This window comes from Gavialis gangeticus, unplaced genomic scaffold (assembly GCF_001723915.1).
Source record: "Gavialis gangeticus isolate Ggan-Ray unplaced genomic scaffold, GavGan_comp1, whole genome shotgun sequence".
Lineage (NCBI taxonomy): Eukaryota > Metazoa > Chordata > Crocodylia > Gavialidae > Gavialis > Gavialis gangeticus.
In genome coordinates this window covers 8,477,164-8,501,788 of record NW_017729000.1, presented here as the reverse complement: position 1 = coordinate 8,501,788, position 24,625 = coordinate 8,477,164, and the positions used below count along the sequence as shown (strand labels likewise).

General features: G+C 45.3%; 2 protein-coding genes across 7 annotated transcripts in view; one reads left to right on the top strand and one right to left on the bottom strand.

The window, feature by feature from the left end:
• PKD2L2 (polycystin 2 like 2, transient receptor potential cation channel) overlaps window positions 1–22,710 on the top strand; it is a 24,595-nt gene extending 1,885 nt beyond the window's left edge. Inside the window, exons 2-16 of the mRNA XM_019505971.1 lie at window positions 3–93; window positions 1,376–1,477; window positions 1,730–1,863; window positions 3,107–3,363; window positions 4,507–4,728; window positions 5,350–5,578; window positions 6,903–7,073; window positions 7,536–7,717; window positions 8,838–8,958; window positions 10,772–10,873; window positions 12,273–12,361; window positions 13,023–13,092; window positions 14,367–14,488; window positions 15,917–16,050; window positions 21,033–22,710. Of these exons, the coding sequence (XP_019361516.1) occupies window positions 3–93; window positions 1,376–1,477; window positions 1,730–1,863; window positions 3,107–3,363; window positions 4,507–4,728; window positions 5,350–5,578; window positions 6,903–7,073; window positions 7,536–7,717; window positions 8,838–8,958; window positions 10,772–10,873; window positions 12,273–12,361; window positions 13,023–13,092; window positions 14,367–14,488; window positions 15,917–16,031 (2,007 nt within the window). The 3' untranslated portion in view covers window positions 16,032–16,050; window positions 21,033–22,710. The remainder of the gene's footprint in view (window positions 1–2; window positions 94–1,375; window positions 1,478–1,729; window positions 1,864–3,106; window positions 3,364–4,506; window positions 4,729–5,349; window positions 5,579–6,902; window positions 7,074–7,535; window positions 7,718–8,837; window positions 8,959–10,771; window positions 10,874–12,272; window positions 12,362–13,022; window positions 13,093–14,366; window positions 14,489–15,916; window positions 16,051–21,032) is intronic.
• Window positions 21,985–24,625, bottom strand: part of FAM13B (family with sequence similarity 13 member B) — a 91,287-nt gene continuing 88,646 nt past the window's right edge. For all 6 annotated transcript variants that reach the window (XM_019506215.1, XM_019506213.1, XM_019506218.1 and 3 more), the window contains one exon: window positions 21,985–24,276. In XM_019506215.1, coding sequence (XP_019361760.1) covers window positions 24,153–24,276 — 124 coding nt within the window. In that variant the 3' untranslated portion in view covers window positions 21,985–24,152. The remainder of the gene's footprint in view (window positions 24,277–24,625) is intronic.

Below are 24,625 nucleotides of genomic sequence, written 5' to 3'. Positions count from 1 at the left end.
AGCCGGGCCGCGGGCCCAGGGACGCCCCCAGCTTCGTGGCGCCCACGCCCGCGCCGAGCCCGCAGGAGCGGGCCAAAGCGCCTCTCCCGCCGGGTAAACAAATCAATCAATAAAGGAGCGGGCCCTTCCTCGGGGCAGCCGTGCTCCCCGCAGGTCAGGGATGAGGATGATGCCACGAACCGACATCTGGCATCGCGTGGCCGTCGCCTTTCCACGCCAAGGTTTGGGCAGAAAAGTGAAGGCTATTGTGAGGCCTGTGACGGACCGGACTCTGTCCCACCCACCTACACAGGAAAGCTGGCATGGACAGGTGGGACAGACACAGGCAAGCTTGCAGGGGTCACAGCATGCTCCACTTTTGCAGACCCGTGGGATAGACACCAGCGAGCTTGCAGTCTGGTGTTGAATTGGTTTGGGATTTAACTGACAGGCAAGTTTGGACTGTGAGTCAATCCAGGTCTCACAGCAGCAGTTACCTTTTATTGTATGTGGGGATGGACACAGGCGAGCTTGCAAGTGTCACAGTAACCCTCACTTTGTCCATCGCACCTGTCTGCAAAAAAGTGAAGCTTACTGCAACACCTGCAAGCTGGCCTGTGTCTATCCTGCCCATCTGCAACAGGCAAGCTTTCAGGTGGCACAGCAAGCTTCCCTTTTGCAGACAGGTGGGATAGACACAAGCAAGTTGCAGGCACAGCAAGCTTCCCTTTTGCAGACAAGGAAGCAACTCGGGAAACATGCACACACATCTCAAAGGGAGGGTGGGATTTACTGAAGTTGGTTCAAAACAAGTGAGAGTCTCTAGTTACTTCCTTACAACAGGTACAGGTTTACTTCTTATATTGTATCCCACCCTCCCCCAAAAGGCTCAGGGCAGTTTACAAGAACTTAATCCCCTGACAGATGTTAAAGGCACAATGCGATCTGACGTGGGAGCCCAATCACACTTCCCGCTTCGGGAGACGCAATTACGGCAGACCTGAATGGAAAAGGGAACAGAGCATGACCGGGGTTTTCCCTCCTATTCCTCTCTCACTTGCAGCCTCCAGCATTTAGGGTCTAGGAAGCTCTGGTTCAGAGGACATACCCCTAACTCCCATGCTCAATAGCTACCAATGCCCCTTACCCCCAAGAATTTGTCCAAACCCATTCTGGATCTGGTTAAACTATCAGCCTCTGCAACCTCCTGTGGCACTAAGTTCTACCCTTTATTAACTAATCTTTGACCAGTGTATAATGAAGTATCCTCAGGTTTTTTTCCCCTGCAGATTGGGAACCCAGTTATGGTTCCCCCAGAATGAGTAAGTACCCCTTGCATCTGGCTCTTTCCCTACAGTTTCTTTTACGCTTTGCTTTTATCATTTCACATTATTAGGTTTTGTGAAACCACGGCTGACCTACAGCAAAGAGCTGGAACTGAAAACAACCCTTCAGGAGCTACTTATCTACATCATCTTCCTTGCTGATCTGTGTATATGTAAGTCCACAAAAGAACTAGGTAAAATGTTTTCCAGTAACCCAGGAGAAGTTAAGTCAAGTCTCCCAGAGTGGGCTGCCCCTCTTTCAAATCAGTAAGGCTGAAGCTCTGATAAATAAACCTCCCAGCCACCTACAAAATTGGCCAGAACGACTTTTCTGGAATAATGAAGAAAAGCAACATGCTAGAAGCTGCTACTACCTTCACCTCTCCGATTTACAGTCAAGCCCTCCTGTCTTTCCTTCCTTTTAGTGACGTTCGGAATGGTGAACACTGACATGTATTACTTGAACAAAGTCATGTCCGATCTCTTTCTGGAGACTCCTGTGTCCGAGACAGATGAGGCTAATTTTGACAGCATAGGCAGCATAACAGATTTCTGGAAGGTAAGGTTGCAACTGTAACAGTTGTGTTGGGAATACACCAGTCAGGCAAAGCCTCTGGTGCGATTGTGTAGCTCTGCAAATATTAGCAATGTGGAATATTTTACCTGCAGAGTATGGAGGCATCTTGGTGTAGTTCCCAGGACAGCACCTCAGACAGAGGCAACTGAATATCATCTTTACATTTGCAAAAGATCCAAGTACAAGTTTAGGCTGACCAGAGCGAGTAGTGGATGTTTTCATCTTAGTGTACATGAAACAATTGCATCAATGCTCTTTAGTGCTCCTTGTCCAGGATTGGGATAATAAGAGGAGAAAAGTGCCCACTTTTCTTGATTTTTCACTTGCCAAAAAGCAGCTTCCCTGGGATAGAGCTGACGTGATTCCTGCTGCTGCCTTTTCACTTCCACTGTAGTTCACCTCTGAACCTCTTTGCAGCAAAGCTGGATGCAGGATGCTCGTGCATATTCTGACCGCTAGATGGGGGCCTCAGCCAGGCTTGCCATTGTGTGTAGGCAAGCCTAGAAGACAAGGTTCTCAGTGCTACAACTTCTTCTCCTAGGGGAGATTTAAAAGCAGTGGGACCTGGCTTAGAGAGAGGTTTGGGTGCCCCAGCCTCCCTCTTGTTCATTACAGTCAGATCTGCAAAACAGCGAGCTATTCCAGTGAGCGGGTGAGCACTGATACAAAAATCTTCGCATGGCCCAGACAGAGCAAGTTCAACTGCTGAGCCACGTTAACTGTATAATTATTGGCTCTGATATGCTCCCCCCAAATCTGCTTCATTCTTTCACCTGCAGTTACATTGCACTTAAAGGGATGGAGGGCGAGGTAATTGTTTCCCACCTTCAAAACAAGGAATCATTTTTAGTCCAAAGTGTATGGCTAAAGTTTTATAAGCAGGAAAAAAAAAACAAAAGTACATAGCAGACCTGTAAGATTCCATCCCGAATAGCCAAGTGATCACTATGGCCACTATGTTGCCTAAATTCAATAATGCTAAATAACAGGTTCAGTGAAACCCCAAATGGCATGAGGAGTTGAAGTATGGAGGGGATAAACACTGAACTCACAAAGATGCAAACGTAATTTCTAGGTAATGGGGCTTTCCTTTCACCATAAGCTGGAACTTCTAGTTTTTAAAACCTTCTTGGAGTACTAGAGAGCAGATGTGAATCTGAAAAGGCTAACGCTAGAAGTGATCGTTTCAACTTCCTTTAAATGTCTAATCTCACTGTGTGTGTAGTTTGCAGAAGGTCCCCTCCTGGATGGTCTGTATTGGGACACATGGTACAACAACAAGACAATACCCGACCCTAAGAACGGCAGCCACATTTACTATGAGAACTTGCTTTTAGGAGTAGCCCGGGTCCGCCAGTTAAAAGTCCGGAACAATACATGCTCCATCCATCCCCTTTTCACTACTTTTTTAAAAGAGTGTTATTACAAATACCGCTTTGCTGCTGAAGACAAATCTGATTTTGGTCCAAGGAACAAGCCTGAGTAAGTATTGCAATATTTCACTGTGGTCTCTCTGCCTGTTTAGTATGAATATAGATTTATAAAGATGATTAAAGAGGAATTTTCAAGCTGCCACGACTTTCAATACATTGGGGAAGTAGGGGGCCAAGATCCCACTGATTAAAAAAAAAAACAACAAAAAAAACAGAAGTTACGTTAAGTATCCAGGTTGTAGCTGTATTGGTCTAGAGGCAAAAGGAATCATACCTCATGGTAGAGGTGATATCTTTTATTAGACCAACTAGATATTTGCAAACAAATTATTGTATTTATCTGCAAGCTTTCATGCACACACACACTTCATCAGGCATAGGAGAGAGCAGAGATTGTAAAAGTTCTCCTAGGTTGCTTAAGCATTTTTCAGTTATTTTATGACACAGAAGACCTCAATAGTTGAGGATCTAGAACTTCTTTTGGAGTGGATAAGAATATTCACTTATACACATGCAGGCCAAATTCTTCTCTCAGCTACCTTGATGTAACCCCACTGATTTGGTTTGGCACATGAATGGCACGAAAGAACCCTTTCTCCCTGCCCCTCCTCCCCAGCCAAAAATAAGAATTATGGACCAAATTCATTACTAGTATAAATTAACTTCTTCACTGACATCACTGGAGAAATACAGATATACAAGGCCTGAATTTGAACCAAGTATCTCTGAAGAAGTCTCATATTAAAAGTGTCATTCAGACAGATAACACAGACTTCTCAGAGCTCCAGTTGTTACCACAAACCTAACATTATCACACCATGATATCGATAAAGAGCATATAAACTAGATTACTGCAACAGTAATAAACTACATGTAAAACAAGGGGCTGTCCCATGTAGCTATAAAAGAGGGTTAAACTTATAATTCATCTATAGTGTGTGTGCAAGATCCAGGCTCATAAGTAATAGTGGTCTTTGCAGAGTACATTGACTGTCCAGATGACTTGTGTGCAACCTTTCTAAGGCTGCATATGCATTGCACTCTTCCTAGTGAGAAAAGGATAATTTAAGGCTATGGATTACAGTCCAAAATGCAGTAGTGATTTCGTGGGGCACAGGAACGAGAAAGGAACATTGTGCATCTTTTAGCCCAGTGTCTCATGAGCAAAACTGCTCTGTTTCCCTGTCTCCAGATGGGTGTACTCAGTTGCCTCCTCCTTAGCACCATGGCACTGGGGGTCCATGGGCATGTACAGTGCTGGTGGATTTCTGTTCACTTTACCAAAGTCAAAGGAGGAGAGCATAGAGAAGCTGGCGTTTCTCAAGGAGAACAACTGGCTCACCAGAGGGACCAGGGTCGTGTTCATTGACTTCTCAGTGTACAATGCCAACATAAACCTCTTCTGTGTAGCCAGGTGAGCACTTACATAGACTCCACTGGAAAGCACATTTTCTGGGGCACTGTGCTCCTTTAAAGATGCAGAAAAGGGCTTTTCACATCCTGCACATAGTTCTCATATGATAGCTGGCCAGATGGCTGGTTCTTTAAACTACAATGACACCTTCAGGGAGCAGGTACAAATACTTCCCCCCCTTACAAAGTGGGATATGTCTGGCTGTACAACTAGCTACTCTTACTAGGCAGAAATGAACTATATTACCTTTTCTGCAGTCAGAGCCCAAGACATTAGTCTTATTGGCTACTCAAGGAGAAACACAGAACCCTGAACTCAGAACTTGGCAGACTGTCTGATCTGCTCACACTGTTTTTTTTAAAGACTAATGCAAAATATTTTAAATTTGAAAACACCCATTTGGGTTATTATATAGTTTCCTTATTCTGTCCATGGCTGTCCTTTCCCATCAGTTTCTTCTTGGCCAAGGGAAAATTAACCGTTACAGGAGTCATTAAGGTTTCCATTTTCACATGAACATTTTGGTTCAGTGAAATATTAGTACGTTTTGAAAAAAGGAAAAGGGCAAGGATTCCAGCAAAAGCCAGCCACAAATGTGTTCCCCTACAAATCCTTCCACAGATTGGTAGTGGAGTTCCCTGCCACTGGCGGTGCCGTTTCATCCTCTCAGTTCTACTCTGTAAAGCTCCTCAGATATGTCTCATCTACCGATTACTTTCTTGCCTCCTGTGAAGCTGTCTTCTGCCTCTTCATTTTTGGTTTCATCATCCAAGAACTTGTGCAAATGAGAAGAATAGGAGTGGAATATTTTAAAAGCGCCTGGAACTGGCTGGACCTGCTGCTGGTGGCGGTGAGTACTGCCTGGTGGTGGTGTTTTCCTGCATGATTAGGATCTTCTCCAGAAGCTGTCAGATCAGCACAGAGGGCCATTGTAATTTGAGGTGCATTGCTGGCAGTTGCCTTGGGATTGTCATAGTCTTGTTTGATCCAGTGGCCAGCACTTCAGGTGGTAGAACAGTCACTATATGTTTGTATAGTGTCTGGCACAACCCGACTTCTCAGGGCCACCATTATAAAAATAATTGAAAATAAATCCAACATCATAACAAACTGATGATAGTTTCATAGTTGGTAGGGTCAGAAGGGACCTGAGCAGATCAAGTCTGACCCCCTGCCATGGCAGGAAAGAGTACTGGGGTCAAACGACCCCAGCAAGATGTACATCCAGCCTCCTCTTAAAGACCCCCAGGGTAGGAGCCAGCACCACTTCGCTTGGAAGTTGGTTCCAGATCCTAGCCGCCCTGACAGTGAAGTAGCACCTCCTGATGTCTAGTCTGAATCTACCCTCTGCCAGCTTGTGGCCGTTATTTCTAGTCAACCCATTATACAAATACATGGGGTCCATTCTAAACTAGAGCCCACTGAAGTAAATGAGAGTCTTCCCATTAGCAGACTTTGAAAATGAATTCTGGTGTGTTGTTATCACAGAGGGTAAATCTGGATGCCCTTAACCTACAAGCATACATTTGTTTGTTTTGAAATCAAAGAGTGAATCACTGCATGGGGTCACACTGGCCCCTCGTGCCAGTTTCCCCAGGACACAGAGAGAAAAAACTCCACAAGGAGTGCATACAGGGTGTTATACACCCAACAGATCACAGGACAGACAAAGAAGTTAGCTCATGCAATGCTCACTAGCATTTGCGGCCTGACTCCAGACCAGAGCTCCAAGTAAGAATCATTCTGATACGTCCTCCACAGCAACCTATCATTCAAACCCTACATTGAGGAGATAGCTTGTTACAGGAGACTGAGGAGGAACACTAACTTAGTGCCCCCCACTTGCTATCGTGGATTTGTAGACTGTAGCCCTGTCAGCCAACATGGATTGAGGCTTGGGTATCTGGAGTTGGGTTTTTATGGAGTCAAGAGCAGCAGATGATACAATGGAGCTATCCATTTCCCTGTCCATGTGCCATTTCCCTGAACCTGTCAGCTTCTCAACTCTCCTTCTGTGCTTGTACCATTCTTGTTCTCACTTAATTTTTCCCTTCATTGTTCTGGATTATCCTTGTCAAACTGCAGAGTTTTATGATAATGTTTCTGCCAATGGGCATGACAACAGATCTGAGGACATCTGGACTGTGGTCTGATTAGTCTTTGCTTTTATTTAGCTCTCTATTTTTGCCATTGCCTTCAACATATACCGTACAGTAGAGGTGTCTCTCCTGATGGACGATCTTCTGTCTGATGCATACGTGTACCCAGACTTCTATTTCCTTGCCTACTGGCAAACCCACTACAATAACATGATTGCTATCAACGTCTTCTTTGCATGGATAAAGGTACTGGCTCCCAGTTTCCTGTGTTGTGCTTGGCAGTCCCAGGACCCCTAAATCACACTGTCAATCTTACACTTTCAAGAGGGAACAGGATAGCTGGGCTAAAAAGGATAGTTTTGCTCGTTCCAGAAAGATAAGACCATCTGGCTATTTCAGATACCACCCCCATGAACACAGGCCGGGCAAATTCCCAGTCCTTGTACTTCCTTGGCTCATTTAAAGATAAGGGGGAAAAGATGTATTGAACAAACATACTGGGCCTCTTGCCCCTAGATCACCCCTCTCTCCCCACCAAACACATTTCCTCTAGCACCAGAGGAAGATTCCTGCTGCTGCTATGACAAAACTCATTTCAAACATTTAATCTGCAAATTCCTGCTAACAGATGACCTTCCATATACTCCAGTAAGAACATGCAGTATATTTTGGTCTCCTCCCACAGTAACTTATTTTGTTCTCTTCCAGATATTCAAGTTCATAAGCTTCAACAAGACCATGACCCAGCTGTCCTCCACATTGTCCCGCTGTGCCAAAGACATCATCGGCTTTGCTATCATGTTTTTCATCATATTCTTTGCCTATGCACAGTTGGGCTACTTGATCTTTGGGTCTCAAGTTGATGAGTTTTCCACATTTCAGAACTGCATGTATGCTGCTCAAAACTTGACAATGCACACACCCTGTTTACTGTAGAGCCAAGCAGTGCCACCTACACAGAATTTAAAAAGCACAGGCCCTTATTTCTTATGCTACCACAGTAATTATAGCTTTCTTCAGGCAACACGGGTGCTGCAAAATTCAGAGCCCCATAATCCCATGCACAGCTGCATCTGCTTTCTCCTACAAAGCAACCTCTGATCTTGCTGCTGCAGCATCAGGCCAAACCTGGGGTTGAATGGGATGCCTCTGGGCTCCACAGAAGGACTAACACACTAGCCAAATCAATGTTAAATTCCCACTGAAGTATGATCTGAAGTCCATCCTACCCCCGCCCTCACTGAGAGCAGGAATGATGCATGTTGGCATGCATGCACAGACCTGCTGCCTCACTGGGGACTCCATACACACACATAAGGTCAGTCACCAAGTCCTAGGCCAAGGTTCATTAAACCCAATGGGCATTTATCACCAAGAACCTCCTAAGTAGTCACTACAGCAGGCAGGATCCTGGTAACTAGCTCTCCACTGTACTGGCTCTCTTGGTTATAGATTTTATAGCAAGTACATGTATATGCTCAGGGCTAGCTGGCCAGCCTCAACAAATTTTTTCAGTGTAGAATATCATTGCAGATAGGCTTCTACATGCAAAGAAAAATATGTAGACCTAAGATACACTGATAAATATTTTTAAGGTGGAACGTTCTTGCAGTACTATACAAATTTTTATACAAAGTTGGGTCAAAAACAGGGAATTTGAGCTTACTAGGATAATACCACAACACTGCACTAAACAGTTATCCTCTCTGCACTCAAGACTTATTTTATATGTGGGAAAGTTTCACGTCTTCTAGGAGTTGTGAAGTAGCTTATCAGCACTTACATTATCGTCTGGTCTAAAAACAAGTCCTTTATCTTTTCAAAGGCATGCACATTCTTTAAAGGTCTGATTTACCATGGCAGTTTTATGCTGGTATAATTCCATTAATTGCTGTGACTAAATACCTCTTTTATAATTAATTGAGACAGGTGCCTAGAAATAACACTTATAAAGAAGTTTGCTTAGAAACGAGGGCTCACAGTCACCACATTCCTGTTTCTACCTCCAAGTTTTACACAGTTCCGCATTGTGCTGGGAGATTTTAACTTCGCAGTCATAGAGGAAGCCAACCGAATCCTTGGACCCATTTACTTCATCACATTTGTGTTCTTCGTGTTCTTTGTGTTGCTGGTAAGTGGCATTGAATGATATCAAGCCCTTTGTGCTCAAATGCATTTTCTTGCACACGGGGAAGTCTGGGCACACCACAGCCAGCCAAGTCACTCAAAAGGGTTGTCATGGCTAGGGTCTGCACAAGCATCTTGGGGGCATGCCTCTGCTTTAGGATTACATTGGGCTCTTACTCAGGTTGTCCCCAACTCCCCTCCCAAATACACATGTATAGCATCTCTCCCAAGTTAACCTGTGCTTTGAGCCTAAGCCAGGAGGGGGAGTTACACCCAGGTAGATTACCATCCCCAGCCCTCTCATTTTATAACAAAGCAGAGACCCACTACCAACAGTCCACTGATGCGTTCCCACAATTCCTCTCCCTCACCATGCACACAGAAGGACAGACAGGTCACAAGGAAAAGAATCACTAGGCAGATCAGCTTGTGGCAGCACAAAATACCAGGGGAGGTGTCCCCAGAAGTCCTAGTGACACATGAAGGAATGCAGCACCAGCTCTGACCCAGTACCTCATGTTAGGCTTTGTAGTATGGATTCTTGTCCTTAGGCAAGGCTTTCCCAGGGGCCAGTTACTCAAGTTAACTGCATGCAGGTGTACTTTGGCAAGCCAACCACTCTCCATCAACAACCCATCACAATAGTGAAGACATAGAGAGACTAAGAAGGCCCCATTGAGGGTGTCCCACTTCCAGCATCCTTTCCTTTGTTACCTTGCTGCACCTTGGGTTTAGCATGTGGTTCACATGAGCATGAAAGTCAGCAGAATCTGGCCCAGCAAGGAAGGGAAGGGGTCTCAGCATGCAGATGGGTATAACTGTACCTCTAAGCTTCCCAAAATTCAGCAGCTACATTTGAGGGTGGCTTCAGTGCCCAGCCCTGCCATGCTAAGCAGAGAAACAACTGTAAGCAAGTCAGGAAGGAGAGGAGAGACCTGGAGGAGGAAGAAGAGAGGGTGCATTCTTTGTTCTCCCTGTGTTCCCTTATGAAGAACCAAGAGAGACTCTCAAGGTGTTTTAACAGGCTGGTTTGACCTGTATACAGGGGCAGCTCCAGGGTTTTTGCTTCCCACCCACTCTGATTGTATTTGAAACCCTTGACTGGGGATCATTAAAGACTGCCCATTTCAGATTTCCTAAACTGTCCAAGTTAGGAGCAAGCACTGGAGGCAGTTTGTGACCACTGGCAGGCCTCACCTGCTAGGGTTAGTACCTCCGAGGGAGGCTTCAGGTATTCCACAGGGAAGAAAGCACCTTCTACCAACACTGTAGGCAGGAAATAGGCAGTGTCCATCTTCCCCAGAACTTCCTCCCCCAGGCCCTAAAGCAAACAACTTCAGATTTTCTTAAAGCTAGGATGCAGTTAGGCATGGGCTTTAGTCAGCGCAGCTCTTCTGTCCTCTATTAAGAGCAGCTTAAGTCATTTACCAAATTGATTCCACCCAGGGTCTCAACAAGGCCTCAATTTTCACTAATTAGTTAAAAGCATACAGTCCTATCTTCCTTATGTCCATAAACAGAGCCACTGTAACCAGAGCAGTTTCACGCATGTGGAAAAGCTTTATGCTCATAGGATTTTTGCAGTACACAACCAGCTGCCTCCTGGAGAAAGGGGGCTCCAAACCGAGTTTGCAGATCTGACCCATCTACTTGGATCAAGTGTTAGAGGTGCTGCTTAAAGCAAAGGTTTGCTCCCTTCCCCTTACCCCACAAATTGATATTTTTCTGCCACATCCGTGCATAGAATCAAACAGGCCCCGAGTAACAGAAATGGCATTTCCATCGAGAAACTCTCTGTGCGCTTCTTCCCTCTACAGAACATGTTTCTGGCTATTATTAATGACACCTACACTGAAGTGAAGGCTGACTTCTCAGTGATACCGAGTCAAGAATTTGATGTCAGCGACCTCATTAGGCAGGCAAGTGTGTGCCCCAAGGACACTAGAGTTTTAATGATCACACTCAAGATGAATATTCCCTGGTCCCACTGAAATGCTTGCTCCAAAAGTCACCATTTCAGAATAATTTGCATTAGTTTCTGTATTTTTAGCCAACATGACAGATGCTTTCCTCCTTATGTACACTTAATCACTGCCAAAGGGACTATGAGAACATTAGTATTAGCCTAGGAAAGCCACCCTCTCTAGGAAGTCTCTTGTTATAGTTCTTCAGCATTTGGGTGGCAGATACAAGGCATACCACAGCAGTTCCCCGTCTTGGGGTCACGACCCCATTTGGGGTAACAAAGATAAAAGATGGGGTTTCACACTCCTGGGGAGGGAGGCATGCGGGGGGGGCATGCCCCTCAGATTTGTGCATGAGGCAAAGGCAGATGTGGGCTGCCCATTGCAAGGCTTAGGGCTCCCCACCTTGCTGCTCTTCCCCCAGGACCTCCATGGCACAGCAGTGTGGGGAGGCTCAGAGCCCCACACTGACTGCGCTGCCATGCCAAGGTGATCCCTGCCATTGCTGCCAGGTGGGCAGGGGGTGCCTTACCATAGTAGTGTGGCTGGTGTGGGGCTTCTGGCAGCAGCACAGAGCCTCCTCTTCCTCCCAGACTGGCTTCTGGGCCTGTGGAGGCCCTGGGGATAAGGCAGCATGGCAGGGAGCCTTGAGCCTGCAGCAGGCAGCCCACATCCTCTACCCCCCATGTGGGCTCTGCCCCAGCCATGCTGCCCAGAAGGGAAGGGGGTGGAAATGAGGAGCTGGGCTCCAGACTCAGCTCTGGCTGCAGCAGCCACCATGGCTACAATGAAAAACCCAGCAAGCCAACTACAGCGTTTTTGGAAACCTGTCAGATTTCCTTCGGGTGTTTTGTTTTGAGCCACTAGTTTAAGACGAGAACTGATCCCAGAAGGGACTTAATTTTCAGTTTTGGTGGGCCTTGGCCATAAAAGTACATGACACCTTCGTTTTAGATTTGGCTGTTCACATCCCAGCACCTTTTGCATTAGCATTGCATAGGCATCTAGCTTGCCGATTAGGAGCTGTCTACAGACTAAAACGAACCCAGCAAAAGAAACAAAAGCCTAATTGATTCAACTCATGTCGCATCCGAGAGAATCCCACAAGGCATTTACGTTTAAAATAGTAAATTCTTCGAGCTGAGTGAAGGGAACTGGGAATTCATTTCCATTAACACCCACAGGATTTATTTCTAAATCGCCTGTGCAGCCTACTGACATGTCCCTTACAGTCGAGCATTTCAAGGTCTTCATGCCATTGCTTGTGTGAAAGCATCTCTGCAAAACGTGATTAGATATTTAACTCCTTTACCTTGGTGCATTTTGATTTATGAGTGTATGCGCCTGTGTGCAGAGCTGCAATAAGGCCCTGGTCAAACTGAAGCTGAAGTCAGAGATGGATGATCTGTATCAAGTAGATGGAGGTTTAAAGAGCACAAAAAGGTAGGAACCCAGCTGTGGCATTTTTCCCTTCTCCCCCTTAGCTTGCAGTAATAATTTTAAGCCATTTGTCTAGTTTTCAAAACACTGCCCAAGATGCAGAGAAGGGCTTTGGTTTGGGAAGACTGATTAAACATTAGATCAGTGGTTTTCAACCTGTGGTCCATGGACTGTGTCTAAGGGGTTCACAAAAGATAACTATGATCAATCAGAAGTATGTGAATACCTACACTTATAAATTAAAAAGGGTCCGCACCTCCATTCAAATTTTTTTTTTTTAGGAGCCCACAAATAAAAAAGGTTAAAAACCACTACATTAGATCTCATGAATTAATTGAGGAGACTATAAAAAATACTGGAGTAAATACAATAGCTTCCATTTAAGAATTAAGGGATGGATCTAAAAAGGTCTTATGGACTTTGGATACCCAAGTTCAAAACAGCAGCCTTCCTAGGCCATGTTGGTACAGGGAAGACTTGTGAAAGTCCTTCAGGGTCTCTTAACCATTGTTCCTATTTGAAGAAGTCAGACCCTTCAGTCCAGATTAGTGGGGCTGCCTTGCCAGTCCATCAGTGCTAGTTAGAGCTGTTTCTCTGCAGAGAGCCCCAAAGACCTATTCTCATGGGATTCTTGCCTTCCTTTATTTTGCATGAATGAGAACAGGGTCCATTCTTCTGTCTCCAAGATACCCGATAGTCCCAAGCCTTCCAGAAGAAGCAGCATGGAAGAAAAGGTAGTCTTTGTTCTCTTCTGCCCCTTACCTGGTTGCAGGCCAACACAAAGCTGCACAGACTACTGGGTGATAGTTTCATAGTTGATAGGGTCGGAAGGGACCTAAGTAGGTCATCAAGTCCGACCCCCAGCCATGGGCAGGAAAAAGAATACTGGGGTCAAACGACCCAGGCTAGGTGATTGTCTGGCCTCCTTTGGAAGATCCCCAGGGTGGCGGCCAGCACTACTTCCCCAGGAAGTTAGTTCCAGCTTCTAGCCACCCTGACTGAAGTAGTGCCTTCTGATGTCTAGCCTGAACCTACTCTCAGTCAGCTTATGGCTGTTATTCCTTGCAACTCCCGGTAGTGCTCGGGGGAACAGGGACTCTCCCATTGGCTGCAGGTCTCCCTTGGCCAGTTTGTAGGTGGCCACCAGATCCCCTCTCAGCCTTTTGTGTAGGCTGAACAGGTTCAGGTCCCATAGCCTCTCCTCGTAGGGCCTGCCCTGCTGCCCTTGATCATGCGAGTGGCCCTCCTCTGGACCCTCTCGATGCACCACACTGACTTTGTACACCTGGGGGTACCATTTGAGCTGGATTTAAACACTCTGCCTCTTAATGAAAACTCACCCTCAGCTTAGCACTGTTCAGGTAAGGCCAAAACACTAGAAAAGCAAACCTGCAGCAGGTCTGAACTGACCATACCTCCCCCAAAAATGCAAGGCCATGTAGACTCCCTGGCAGCTCACAAGCAGATTGCTTACCCAGCTGCTGAACAAATGCATGTAAACTGAAAAGCACATGCTGTACAAGTACTAGACTAAGTATATGCCAGTCCCCATTGGCATCCTAGAAACAGGGAGGAGGAGGAGGTTCTCCAGGTTTGGTCTTACTTACCAAAGGAAGGAAAGTGTCCCTAGCAAACTTGGGGATTCTCTAACTAAGGCAATGGCACACCACAGCTCCATTATAAACCCATCGCCTCTTTCTCGAGATACTAGGACCCCACAAGAATTGTGTTTGCTATTGCAAAGTAGGGAGGACTGTACGAGTTTGAAGGGAAATCACCACCTCCTTCCCCAGGTGGAGTTCTTTTTGGGCTTCTTCCATCTTGGAACAGGAACATTTATATTCAGCCCCCCCGCCTGCACACAACACACTTTTGAAGGAAACGGAGGCTAGATGCTCTTTAAAATAGGAGGTAGGTGGTCAAAAAAGTCAGGGACAGTTCTCTCACAACTACATCTTCCCAGTCTTTTCCTCTGGAAATTGTGCCCTTTGTGCCTTGTGTTGAGCAGGATTATCTGAGCTCACCACAGCTACGGAAGTGGAAGAAAAAGCTTGACCATAAGTATCGCTCTTCTGAGGACAAGATGCCCACCCCATCTCAGAGCTACATCTCCCCTCAGGATTTTCAGCAGTAAGTGTTTGTCATGGCTGGACCAAAGAGCTGCCCTATCTGTCCTTGTGGGTCTACTGCACCGACAGCCTAGCTAGCTTCCTGTCTGGGTACCCTTTCCATAGTAATACTTGATCACCAGGGGGAACTCAGCTGAGGTACCTCAACCTGTTACCACCAGAAAACTGCTCCAGGGATTGAGGCAAGGTCTTACAAATTAACCAAGGAGCAAGTGGCTAATGCAATACTGGTTATATTATTTTAATTGCCAAGGCTTTTGCATTGAATCATTCCAGTCAGAGTAGATTAAAAAAAAAAAAATCAACAGCTTAAAAAACAAAAAACAAACCCCACACACAAAACAGATTTAAAATTTGTGTTTTTTATTTTTATGATTTTTTTTTAAAAAAAAACCAGACAAACCTATATATAGTTTTAATTTAAAACATGTTAAAGCTCAAAGATATCATCATGGAATAGGGATTATAATTTCTAAATAAATATAGTATTTGAGACAATATATTCATGTAACCATTTTAGAAAAGTCTTATAAATAGGTCACAACAGGACATGGATTATATTAGGGGCCCAATCTCGTGGGGTTCCCCAAGGCTCCTCTACAGATTAGTAAAGATTAAAGAAAACCACTCTAACCCAGTGGGACTCAGTGCTCAGACTCCAATTAAGCATCACTGGGATGCTTAGTTTCAGTTCTCAAGCTGTGTATGTCTCTCCAGTGATAACATCCTTGTTAATAGCAGTATATGGAGATGAGAGACAGACCTGATGATTACCCCACCCCCATCAGCCCTCTTGTCTCTGCAAGTTTGTGTACACACAGTCAAGCCCTTACCTCTCTTTAAGTGCAGAGTTTCAAGAAGTTAAATGAGTAAAGGATATCAAAACAGAAAACCGTGATTAAATTGAGGCTTCCTTACCAGTGATTTAAATCAATTTGATTTAAATCAAATCCACCCTGATGCCAGTTACTCAAGGACAAGAGGTGGAAAGGTGACAGCCAGTCACAAACCCCTTGTTGCCCTCAGAAAGCCAGAGAGGCCCAGAAAACCTGCATGGTAGCAAACATGATGGATGAGGGCAAAACACAGCACTTTCAAGAAGGGGACCATTAGCCATAAATGCTAGTGTATAGCAGCAGCAAGAAGGTGCTGACGTTTGAGTATGCAAATGTGCAAAGTGAAGTTATTCAACAGTAAGTCTGGATACAAATTTAAGCTGCTAGAGCAATCTCTGAATAGTTGCCCAGGCCTGAGTTCTTCGGAACAGCAGGCAGTCAGGGAGCAGGATGTCGTGGTAGATGCTTCCTGCTATGAAATAATTGAGTGAGAATAACAACGATAGTGACCCTTACAAGTCAGGGCTGTACAGGCCAGACAGCGCCCATCTGCTTTGGGGCGGTTTGCTGTTATCACTGTCATTGTGTTCCAGACTTGCAAAAAAAGTGATGGATCTGGAGAAGCAACTGGATGAGGTTAATGCAAAGCTGAGTCAAATTACGAAATCCACGCCTGAGCCAAAACACTCAGACAGGAAGCTGAACTAGCAAGGAACAAGAGATGAAGGTAGGTGGATGCACCAAAGGGACTATTTCCCCATCCACTGACACTCCAAGTCAACAAGAGGAGAGTCACAATCCTATATGCCTTGCATTTCTGGACAGAAGCCAGGAACATGCATCTTAAAACACAGACTTTTCAGTGGGAAGCAATTACTGGGTTTTGTTTTGTTTTGTTTTTTTTATTTAATCTGCACCTCAGGGCTTTGAGTAAATCCATCCTCCTCTTCCCCTTCCCCCACCACATGCACACACACACACCAGAGTTACGTCAATCAGTGGATCCAGGGAAGTCATCTTTCCCCAGGCTGCAGGCTGAGCCTGTGTGAAGCCTTATTGTTGTATCCAGCAGACTGAATTCATTCCTAGCGGCCCATTGTGCAGGATTAGCCTGGTCCGCATTGTACCTCTGGCCCCTTGTAGATGACACAGGAATGCAGACTCTCTTAATGGATGCAGAAACTTCTCCAGCACAGCTCCACCATCCATCCTTCCTGGCACCAGTTTCTGGGTTCCCTTCTCATGACAACTGTTGCCTGGTGACAGAGACCGAACCATCTAGCGATGTTTCTTAGTGAGCCTTATTTCAGCGCCCAGAGCAGGTTATGGATGTCCTGGCAAAACTCCAATTTACCTTAAAAGTGACCAGAGAAGTGTCTGTTCCAAGCTGTGTTCTGCAACAAGCCGCTGGGGGAAGCCAGCGTCTTTCACTTTAAAGCAGCGTATAGCAATTTAAAGAGAGCAGCTCATCCAGGCATGCATCGAGGGGGGTTATTTTTAATGTACGAGGCTCAGGAGAAGGGCTGGTACAACTGGCCTGAGAACCAAAGGCCTTCATGCACCCATTCAACATGGGCAGCACACGGTTCCTGCCTGCTGTGCTCTGCAAGCCCAATCTGAAGGGACCAGCAATGAGGCATAGAGGATGCTGCAAGCATTAGCTTTCTTTAGATCCATGCTGTCTTTGCTAAGTGGCCCTCCCTGTAAAGCTTACCCAAGCTACCCAACAGGGAGGGCAAAGTTTTGTTTAACACCACACAGATCCAGCTCGCTCACCACTAGCTGGTCGTGGGGGCATCTAGGAGAGAAACAGATGAGGCAAGAAGCCAAGAGGAGTTTGCTGCCCAGAGCTTCTTACACAGACCAAGAACTTGCTTTCCTTCACAGCTGGCTCTGGAAGAGCCCAGCTGCGGGGCAGATGGGAGAGGCTGGTAACCAGCCTTGGTCCTGGAACAACAACACAACTGATGTTTTTGCCTGCTTAAACAGCAGCCTTATTCTGTGCACTGGATCCTGGCTAGGTGCAGCATTTGTATCCAGGATCTACATCTAGGGCATTTGGACACCTGCAGGGGAGAATTGTGAAGGGCTAATAGGGTTCAGTTTGAAGGTGAATTGCGCCAGGTACTCAATGCCACTTGCAATTTGCAGGCTGGTCTGCTGCAGTGTCCTCACGAGAGGGTCCCTCCTGAAGAGAGCACATCCCTCGTGCTTTCTGTACACCACAACACCTGCTTTGGCCCTAGGTGATGTGAAAACCCTGTGGAGAAGATCTAATCCAGGCCCCGTTACAGTCCTGGTGCTTTGTCATATCTACTTTTCAGTGCCCCACACAATGCTAATACTAGATAAGGAAATGCATGTTCCCTCCTCAGTCACTCTCCCCCAGCTGACAGTGGAAGAGTTTTTACCAAGCCACACAATTCCTGCTCTCCTATTCCATGTCGGCTGCATGCCCCTTCCGTACCCTCAGCTCTTCTCTGGGTCTCTACAGGTTGTCTGGAGAGCCGCGTTACAGGGATCGCAAGTCAGCTCACTGGACCCAAAGATCTTACCATGTTGGTCAAACTATTTTGCCTTTCTGCTGAGATTCCAGGGGTTAGTAGGGCCACATTTCCAAGCTTTTTTTCCCCCTGTAAACTAAGGCCAGGACACCTCCATTTCCAAAGTTCTCATATAATCCCTCATCTCCTTGACTTCAGTTCCCATCAACACAATCCACATCCAGACTCTGGTGTCTGCAGCCTTTAATGATGAAACATGCCTGTGGTGCTGGCTGCTGGAATGATGGTAGCTGCACGCCCAGACTAGGGCCCAGTGGTGGCACCAATTACAGCGATTTCAGTTCCAGGGGGATCCTTTTTGGGAGCAGCAAAAGGACACCAGTAAGGTGTTGGGGCACCTATACACGTGCTCCTGGGTTGGGGGGTGAGGAAGAAGGGATGTTTTAATTGGAGATCTCCCAAGAGCCACTCTAAGCGAGGTGGACCACAGCTCTGTATTAAAGAGACATGGCTTTAAATCAATACCGTGCTAGCTTTTTCACTTGTCTTTGGCGGTCTAGGCAAGAAGAGGCTGCTTATTAAGTACATCTATTACCAGTTATGGGACAGGACCACCAGGACAATCTAGTATAACAGTTCCTACTTAAATATTTAAATTAGGTCCAGAACAGCCTCCTGGCTACAGACTGCTTGTGATGACTGCCAACGCATCCAACCACCTACCTTTGTTCAAAGGGAGATTTGGGAAGAGGAAAGCCTGTTACCAGCTAGCATTAAAAAAATAACTGCTGTATTATTTTGCAGCCTCTCATCTCCTGACCATTGCCCAAGTATTGTCATGCTGCTCAGAAAACTAGTTCCAAGAGTTTTAAAGCCAACACACAATGCTACCGCAAAAAACGTGGTGTCATCATTCTGCACGGCACATCTTTGAAGCAAACCCCCTCTCCAATACTGGTGTCAGCCCCGATTTCATCATAGTCCTCATACCTTGATATGGCACACAGATACCAGACAGTGAAAACACCCTTTTTCCCAAGTCAGAGGCCCTTTCCATCTTCCCACCTACTTCCTGCTTGAAGTTAGCAGTCTCAGCACCATTAGCTTGTAGGATGGATATAGCTGGGCTCAAAATCAGGTGGTTTTTCACACTGACCCAACACTGCTGGCTATTAAGTGAGGCCAGCAGGAAGGCTACACAAACCAGGGTTCATACAGCGGTTCTGAGAACTGTAACTGCTTGGTGACCAAGTCCCTCTCCCGGTCCCTGCTGCCCATCTGGCAGCCTCCGGCTCTCTACTTCTAGAGCCAGAAACACAGAGGACTGAATACTCAAGCTTCTCCCACAACACGCTGGGTGCACCTGGAAAGCGACTGCCCCAAATCACTGCAATGCTGCAGCTCAAAATGATCAGCAGCAACGATACAACCTTGGTCATTCCTGTGCACGAACTTCATTGGGATCAATGAGCTGTGACAGGGTGCAGCTGTCTCAGGACCCTCAGCAAGATACACAGCTGGCAGCTCTCAACTCCCACTGCATGAAGAACCTCAGGAGTGCCAGAAGCAGGCTTGACCCAATGCAGATGCAACAGAAAGATGCATTTTCCCCTCCCTTTCCCTGCTTTGCCTGACTTTATCACCACTTCCAACTGTCAAAAGCCACAAGCCAATTGCCCTCCCCATCAAGACTGGCTGTTCCAGTGCAAACACGTTGTTATGCTGTGCTCATGCACTCTTACCTCTGCCATTTGGAACTAATTTCATGGGATTGACCAGTACTTCTGATTTTCACCTGGCATGAGGTGTGGTCAGGATGTTGATACGCAGCAGGTAACAACCATCCACAGCAGCACCTCATTGCTAAAGAACTGCCTCGCCCACTGCAGAAATGGGCCCAGCTAAATCGTGGATGCTTCTGTGGAAGGAATCCACAATAGAGCACTTCTCTCGTGTCAGGTCGCAGCCAGGCTCCACTTCCCCCAGCTCTGGGTTGTGCAGCAGGAGCTGGCGATGCACGCCTCTTGGGTCAGTGCTGCAATCATCTGGGGCTATTCAGCACCCCCAGCTCCATTGCAGCTGTTCTTTCTTGCAGGCCTTCAACCCTTCCCAGCTCAAACTCTCCTGCCACTGGTCTGAGTAACAGGAAGCTCTTTTTATAGCCTGGCCCCGTTCTCCCAGCAGGCCCCGCTGGTCACATGACCCTCAAGTGACAAGTCCCCATGGCCCCTTAAACAGCTAGAAGGGGAAATAAGATGCGTGTTTTGCACTGGGCCAGGTGTTAGCCTCAATGGGAACACACAGCCCATCAGTCTCTTTCCCCAGCTATGAAGACAGCTTCATTATTTAGGTTGGGACTTGACTTTGCAGGGCTGTTTGCACTGGGAAAGATCTTCTTCCAGAGCAGCTGGATGTGCAGCACCTCTCAGCATTTTCCAAGTGCTGTTTTTTCACTATTGCTCAGACTTCCCATCACCAGAGCAAGTAACGCCGGAGACCGAGACAGGGCTCTGCGAGAACCGAGTGGGAATCCAAAGGAGCAGCTCCTCTCCCCCAGCCCCACGCACGCTCCTGCTGCTCAAGTCAACATTGTCCATGCCCGTGGGGTTTTCTTCACTTTGGAGCTAGAAAACATGACAACCTTGGGTTTCACATTCAACCGCAAAGCAACTAGTGAGCCAGGATAAGCAGCTGCCCCTCCTGCTTGCTTTTCTAGGCTGCTGCCCCACATTCACCAAGTCCTTTTCTTTCACTTCACACCTGCTCCCCCAGCCCCAATCCCCTGCACATGGGTTAGCCTGTTTCCAGCTCTCTCCTCCACATCAACCTCAGCCACTTTCCCACAGCCTCCCTTAAAGCCCCCTTGACCTTCGCCCAGCTTTGCCCATCAGGTCCTCCTGGAAACAATCGGAGAGCGTTTTGGTCATTGCTAGGGGAAACCCTCTTCCATCTACAAAGGCCGACTTAGGACAGGCCTGTGGCTCGAACGCTTTTGAACCAACTAGAAAATGAAGATCTTTGCTGAAGGGATCTCCTTCCCCTCAGGTACCCAGATAGCTGTGGAGGGGCACGGGGGTGCCACTTGGCAGCTTCCCTTTGCATTCAGAGGCTCCAGGGACTATTCCACATGAATCAAGTTAGTCAGTGTTAATATCTAGCATCAGCCTGCTCTTCCTCACACTGTCTATCACTTAGATTGTTGCAGCTTCAGAAGTCACCAGCTGTCATCTCAGTTTTGGCAAAGCCCTTTTTTAAAAAGGCAGTAACCACAAGTATCTGCAGAGGTCCTGAGGTTCAGTTCATTCACCATCCTCCTAAAGCCTCGCAGAGCCCCATGAAAAGCAGCGTACACGAGATGGGGTCCTCTCAAAGTCAAGCCTGTCTCGAGTACATGTCCGACAGCGCAATTCTAGTTTAAGGTGTTTACCAGCAGCTGAGGAACAATCTGTTTCTCCTTGAGCCCATCAGTTTGGGTTTCTCATACATGAAGTGCTAGATTTTATTTCTAGTCGAGGAAGGTTTCCTATCCACAGAGATAAATGCTTTTTCAAAATGCTTCCACGTACACTTAGGAAGTTTAAGTTATTAGGCGTCATTGATTTCAAAAGCTTAAGTAGGAAACCAGGGCAGTAGTGGATCTATTTTATTAAGCCTCAGGATGCAGAACTGGATTTGTACGGTTACAGAAAGAGGAGCAAATGTGGTACTCAAAATCCAGAGGAGATCAATATCCCCATACAACAAAATGCAACAGAACAGCCGCCTTACAAGACCAGGCAAAGATCACCTGCAGTGAACCCACACACCAACAGATGCCGTTTGAAAACAGATTTTCAGGAGGAAAAAAACAAAACAAAACAGCTATTCTTGTGCTTCCAAAAGTGGCTGCGTTCGCTGGCCATGAAAACAGAGGTCAGTTGTAGTGCAAGTGAATATTATTTCTGATCTCAAAAGCAGGTGATGTTCTTAGGACTTTTTTTTTTTTTTTTTAAAACATTTTTCCTTTTAGCCTAATCCTAAACGTTAGACTACTCTGGGTTAAGTACTAAATGAGACATCAACCCCCCCCAACTTATTATTATTTTTTTTTTAAACAGGACTTTGTTTTAAAAAAAAAAAAAAGCACGAAAGGAAACTCCTATACCAGAGTATGCCAGTAAAGGTTAAGGTACTTTTATTATAAAAGTCTATACAATGAATGCCAGACATAGCAATGCAGTTCTATCTGGTTTAGTTATATATATTTATATATCTATATAACCATATAGATATCGTTTTTACTTGTACCAAAGTAAAACTGTTATATCACAAAATGCCTAGTTCTACCATTTATTTATTGCTCAACAAGGATGGCACAAAACACACTTGTAGCATAACTGCCGCCATGCTTATCTACGACACTGAATAAACAGCCAAACACTGCATAACAAACACAAAGCAGCTGTTAATTCTGAATTGGAACCAGTCGGATCACTCACTCACTTATAAAAATATTGGAATCATATAGATTTAAGCATTATAAAGGAGGAATATATTATTTAAAACATTTAAATAGTGCATATTGACATTTTGCATGTGGTATATAAAACACAAACATTCATGTACAACACTATACAGTACACATTAGTTTCGATGTTTGGATACACCCGTGTTTGAAGACTGATAGAAAAAGTAAAGTAACTGAAGTGTACATTGCACAATGGAGCTGAATAAAATTGATTAATGGTCTCAAGATTAGCTTAACCTCACAATTCTCTAGGGTCCACTAAAAGTCCTTCTGCTGTATAAGGCAGCAAACTGCCAGTGCTCAATAGATTTAGTGCTTTCCTCCAAAATCCAACGATTACTTGCTTATAAGCAGAGTTAAAAAAAAAAAAAAAAAGTCTTTTATAGCATAGAGATGAAATCTGGAGCACTAAAAATCCTACTTTTAACCTATTCCACAGGCTTACATAACAGAACAGGAAGTCTGAGGTTTACATGCCAGCCACTTTATGAGAAAGTTCAGTTTTGGTCTTCCGTTAAGCGGAGTGAATAATATCCGTGTTGACATTAGCCAGTCATAAAAACATGCAGTGAGAGCATTTGCATGCAAAACATGGCCACAAGCAAATTGATACACTGAAAAATCCAAAAAGCACCAGTTAAAAATTAACACTTAGATTTTTGCCAGATCAAAAAAAGAGTTGTTGGTGGCTGTTGTATTGTATAGCGCAAGCCAGCTAAACCAGCATGTGATCAAAACACTGTTTTAGTTTCAATTCCAAAGCTGAATCATGCAAGGCCCTTCAACTAAAATCGCCCCATCACAAAGGTAAAACCATTTCTACTCGTTCCCCAGCTGCGTGACAGAACTGACACAGCTGCGATTCCCGTTCCAAGGCCGACCCCGTCCACCACAAGGTATACAATGGCTACAGTGACTTCAGCCCTTGATATACGCACTTGTATCAGATACAGAGCAATTATTAACTGACATCGGCCAGGCCTAACCTGCTGGAGCTGTACAAGTCTGAGCACCATCTGATTTCCCACAGACTGAAAAGTTTATTAGGTTTCTCGAATCCTCTGAAGGGGAGATGCAGTATCCAATTCTGACAAAACACTATGTCACCACTAACTGATAACAACTGATAAAAGGAACAGTAACACAAGTCCTGTAGGCAGCGTGTGATATAACTGTTGTTTCCCCAAATTCGAAAAAGACACTAAAGCAAGGTCACTTTCTGGTTTGTCCATTGTCATCTTTGTCAAGGAGAGGTGACCACTAAGTAGCAAAATCCATGGATCCTAATACATATTATTACTGAGTGCAGGTGTAATTTAGGACATCAGAAATCAAAAGGAGTCGTTCCACACCAGTCCTTTGAAAGGAATTCTGTTCAGTTTTGGTGTCCAGGAAGAGTCGTGTGTTTAGTTTTCCCGTAATAAAAAAAGGCAACAGAAGTCGCAGTATTAAGATAGAGACATCTTAACTTCTTCAATAATGCAAAAGAGATTGGTAGTAACAAAAAAGTCTCAAAAGTTCTTGAATGCTTAAAGAACAAAATTCTGTAAGTCTTCTTGGAACAAGCTGCATCTGTAATAAAACGCTGATGGAAACCGTGTTTGCTAAAGTTGGATAGAGCAGTCTCTTACATTTAGAACTTTTTATTTGCCCTCTACAAGCACCCACTTACCCTTCAAACATTTTATAGTGGCACCACAGCAAAAGTGCACAAACTGGGTTCTTTCAACAGTACATGACAAAATGAACACAAGCACCCAATAAATATTATGGTATCAGAAGGAAACATGTTAATTCAATGCTTTGAAGGAACATAATCTATATTGATTTTGAAGAATCTTGCTTGCTGATAAGGACTTCTAAAAGCCTAAGCTTGGCCTTGATTTTCTTGTACTCCCTGTATTCATCAAGCATTGGAACCCGATCTTCTTTTTGTACGTTTCTATAAAAAAGAAAAACAGTTATGTTTCTGGGATATACAGAACTAGCTTGAAAATAAACACCCAAGACAGCTGGACAGTTAGCAGATCAAGGCAAGCTACTTTTGGTAATAGGCAATTTCCACTGCTAGCAAGCTAGAATTAGCAAAAACAAAACTGATTAAATATACTGCAGAGGAAAATCCTGAAGAGATTAATTTAGGGATTACAAAGTGAAAAGAAAATATTTTTAGGGGAGTGTCAGCTGGAAACACAAGCCCCAAGTGTGAGTGTGGCTGGAGAATTACTTCTGCAACAATAGAATGAAAAATATGGAATAAGAGGAGGATGTTTTTCTCTCAGATTATAGAC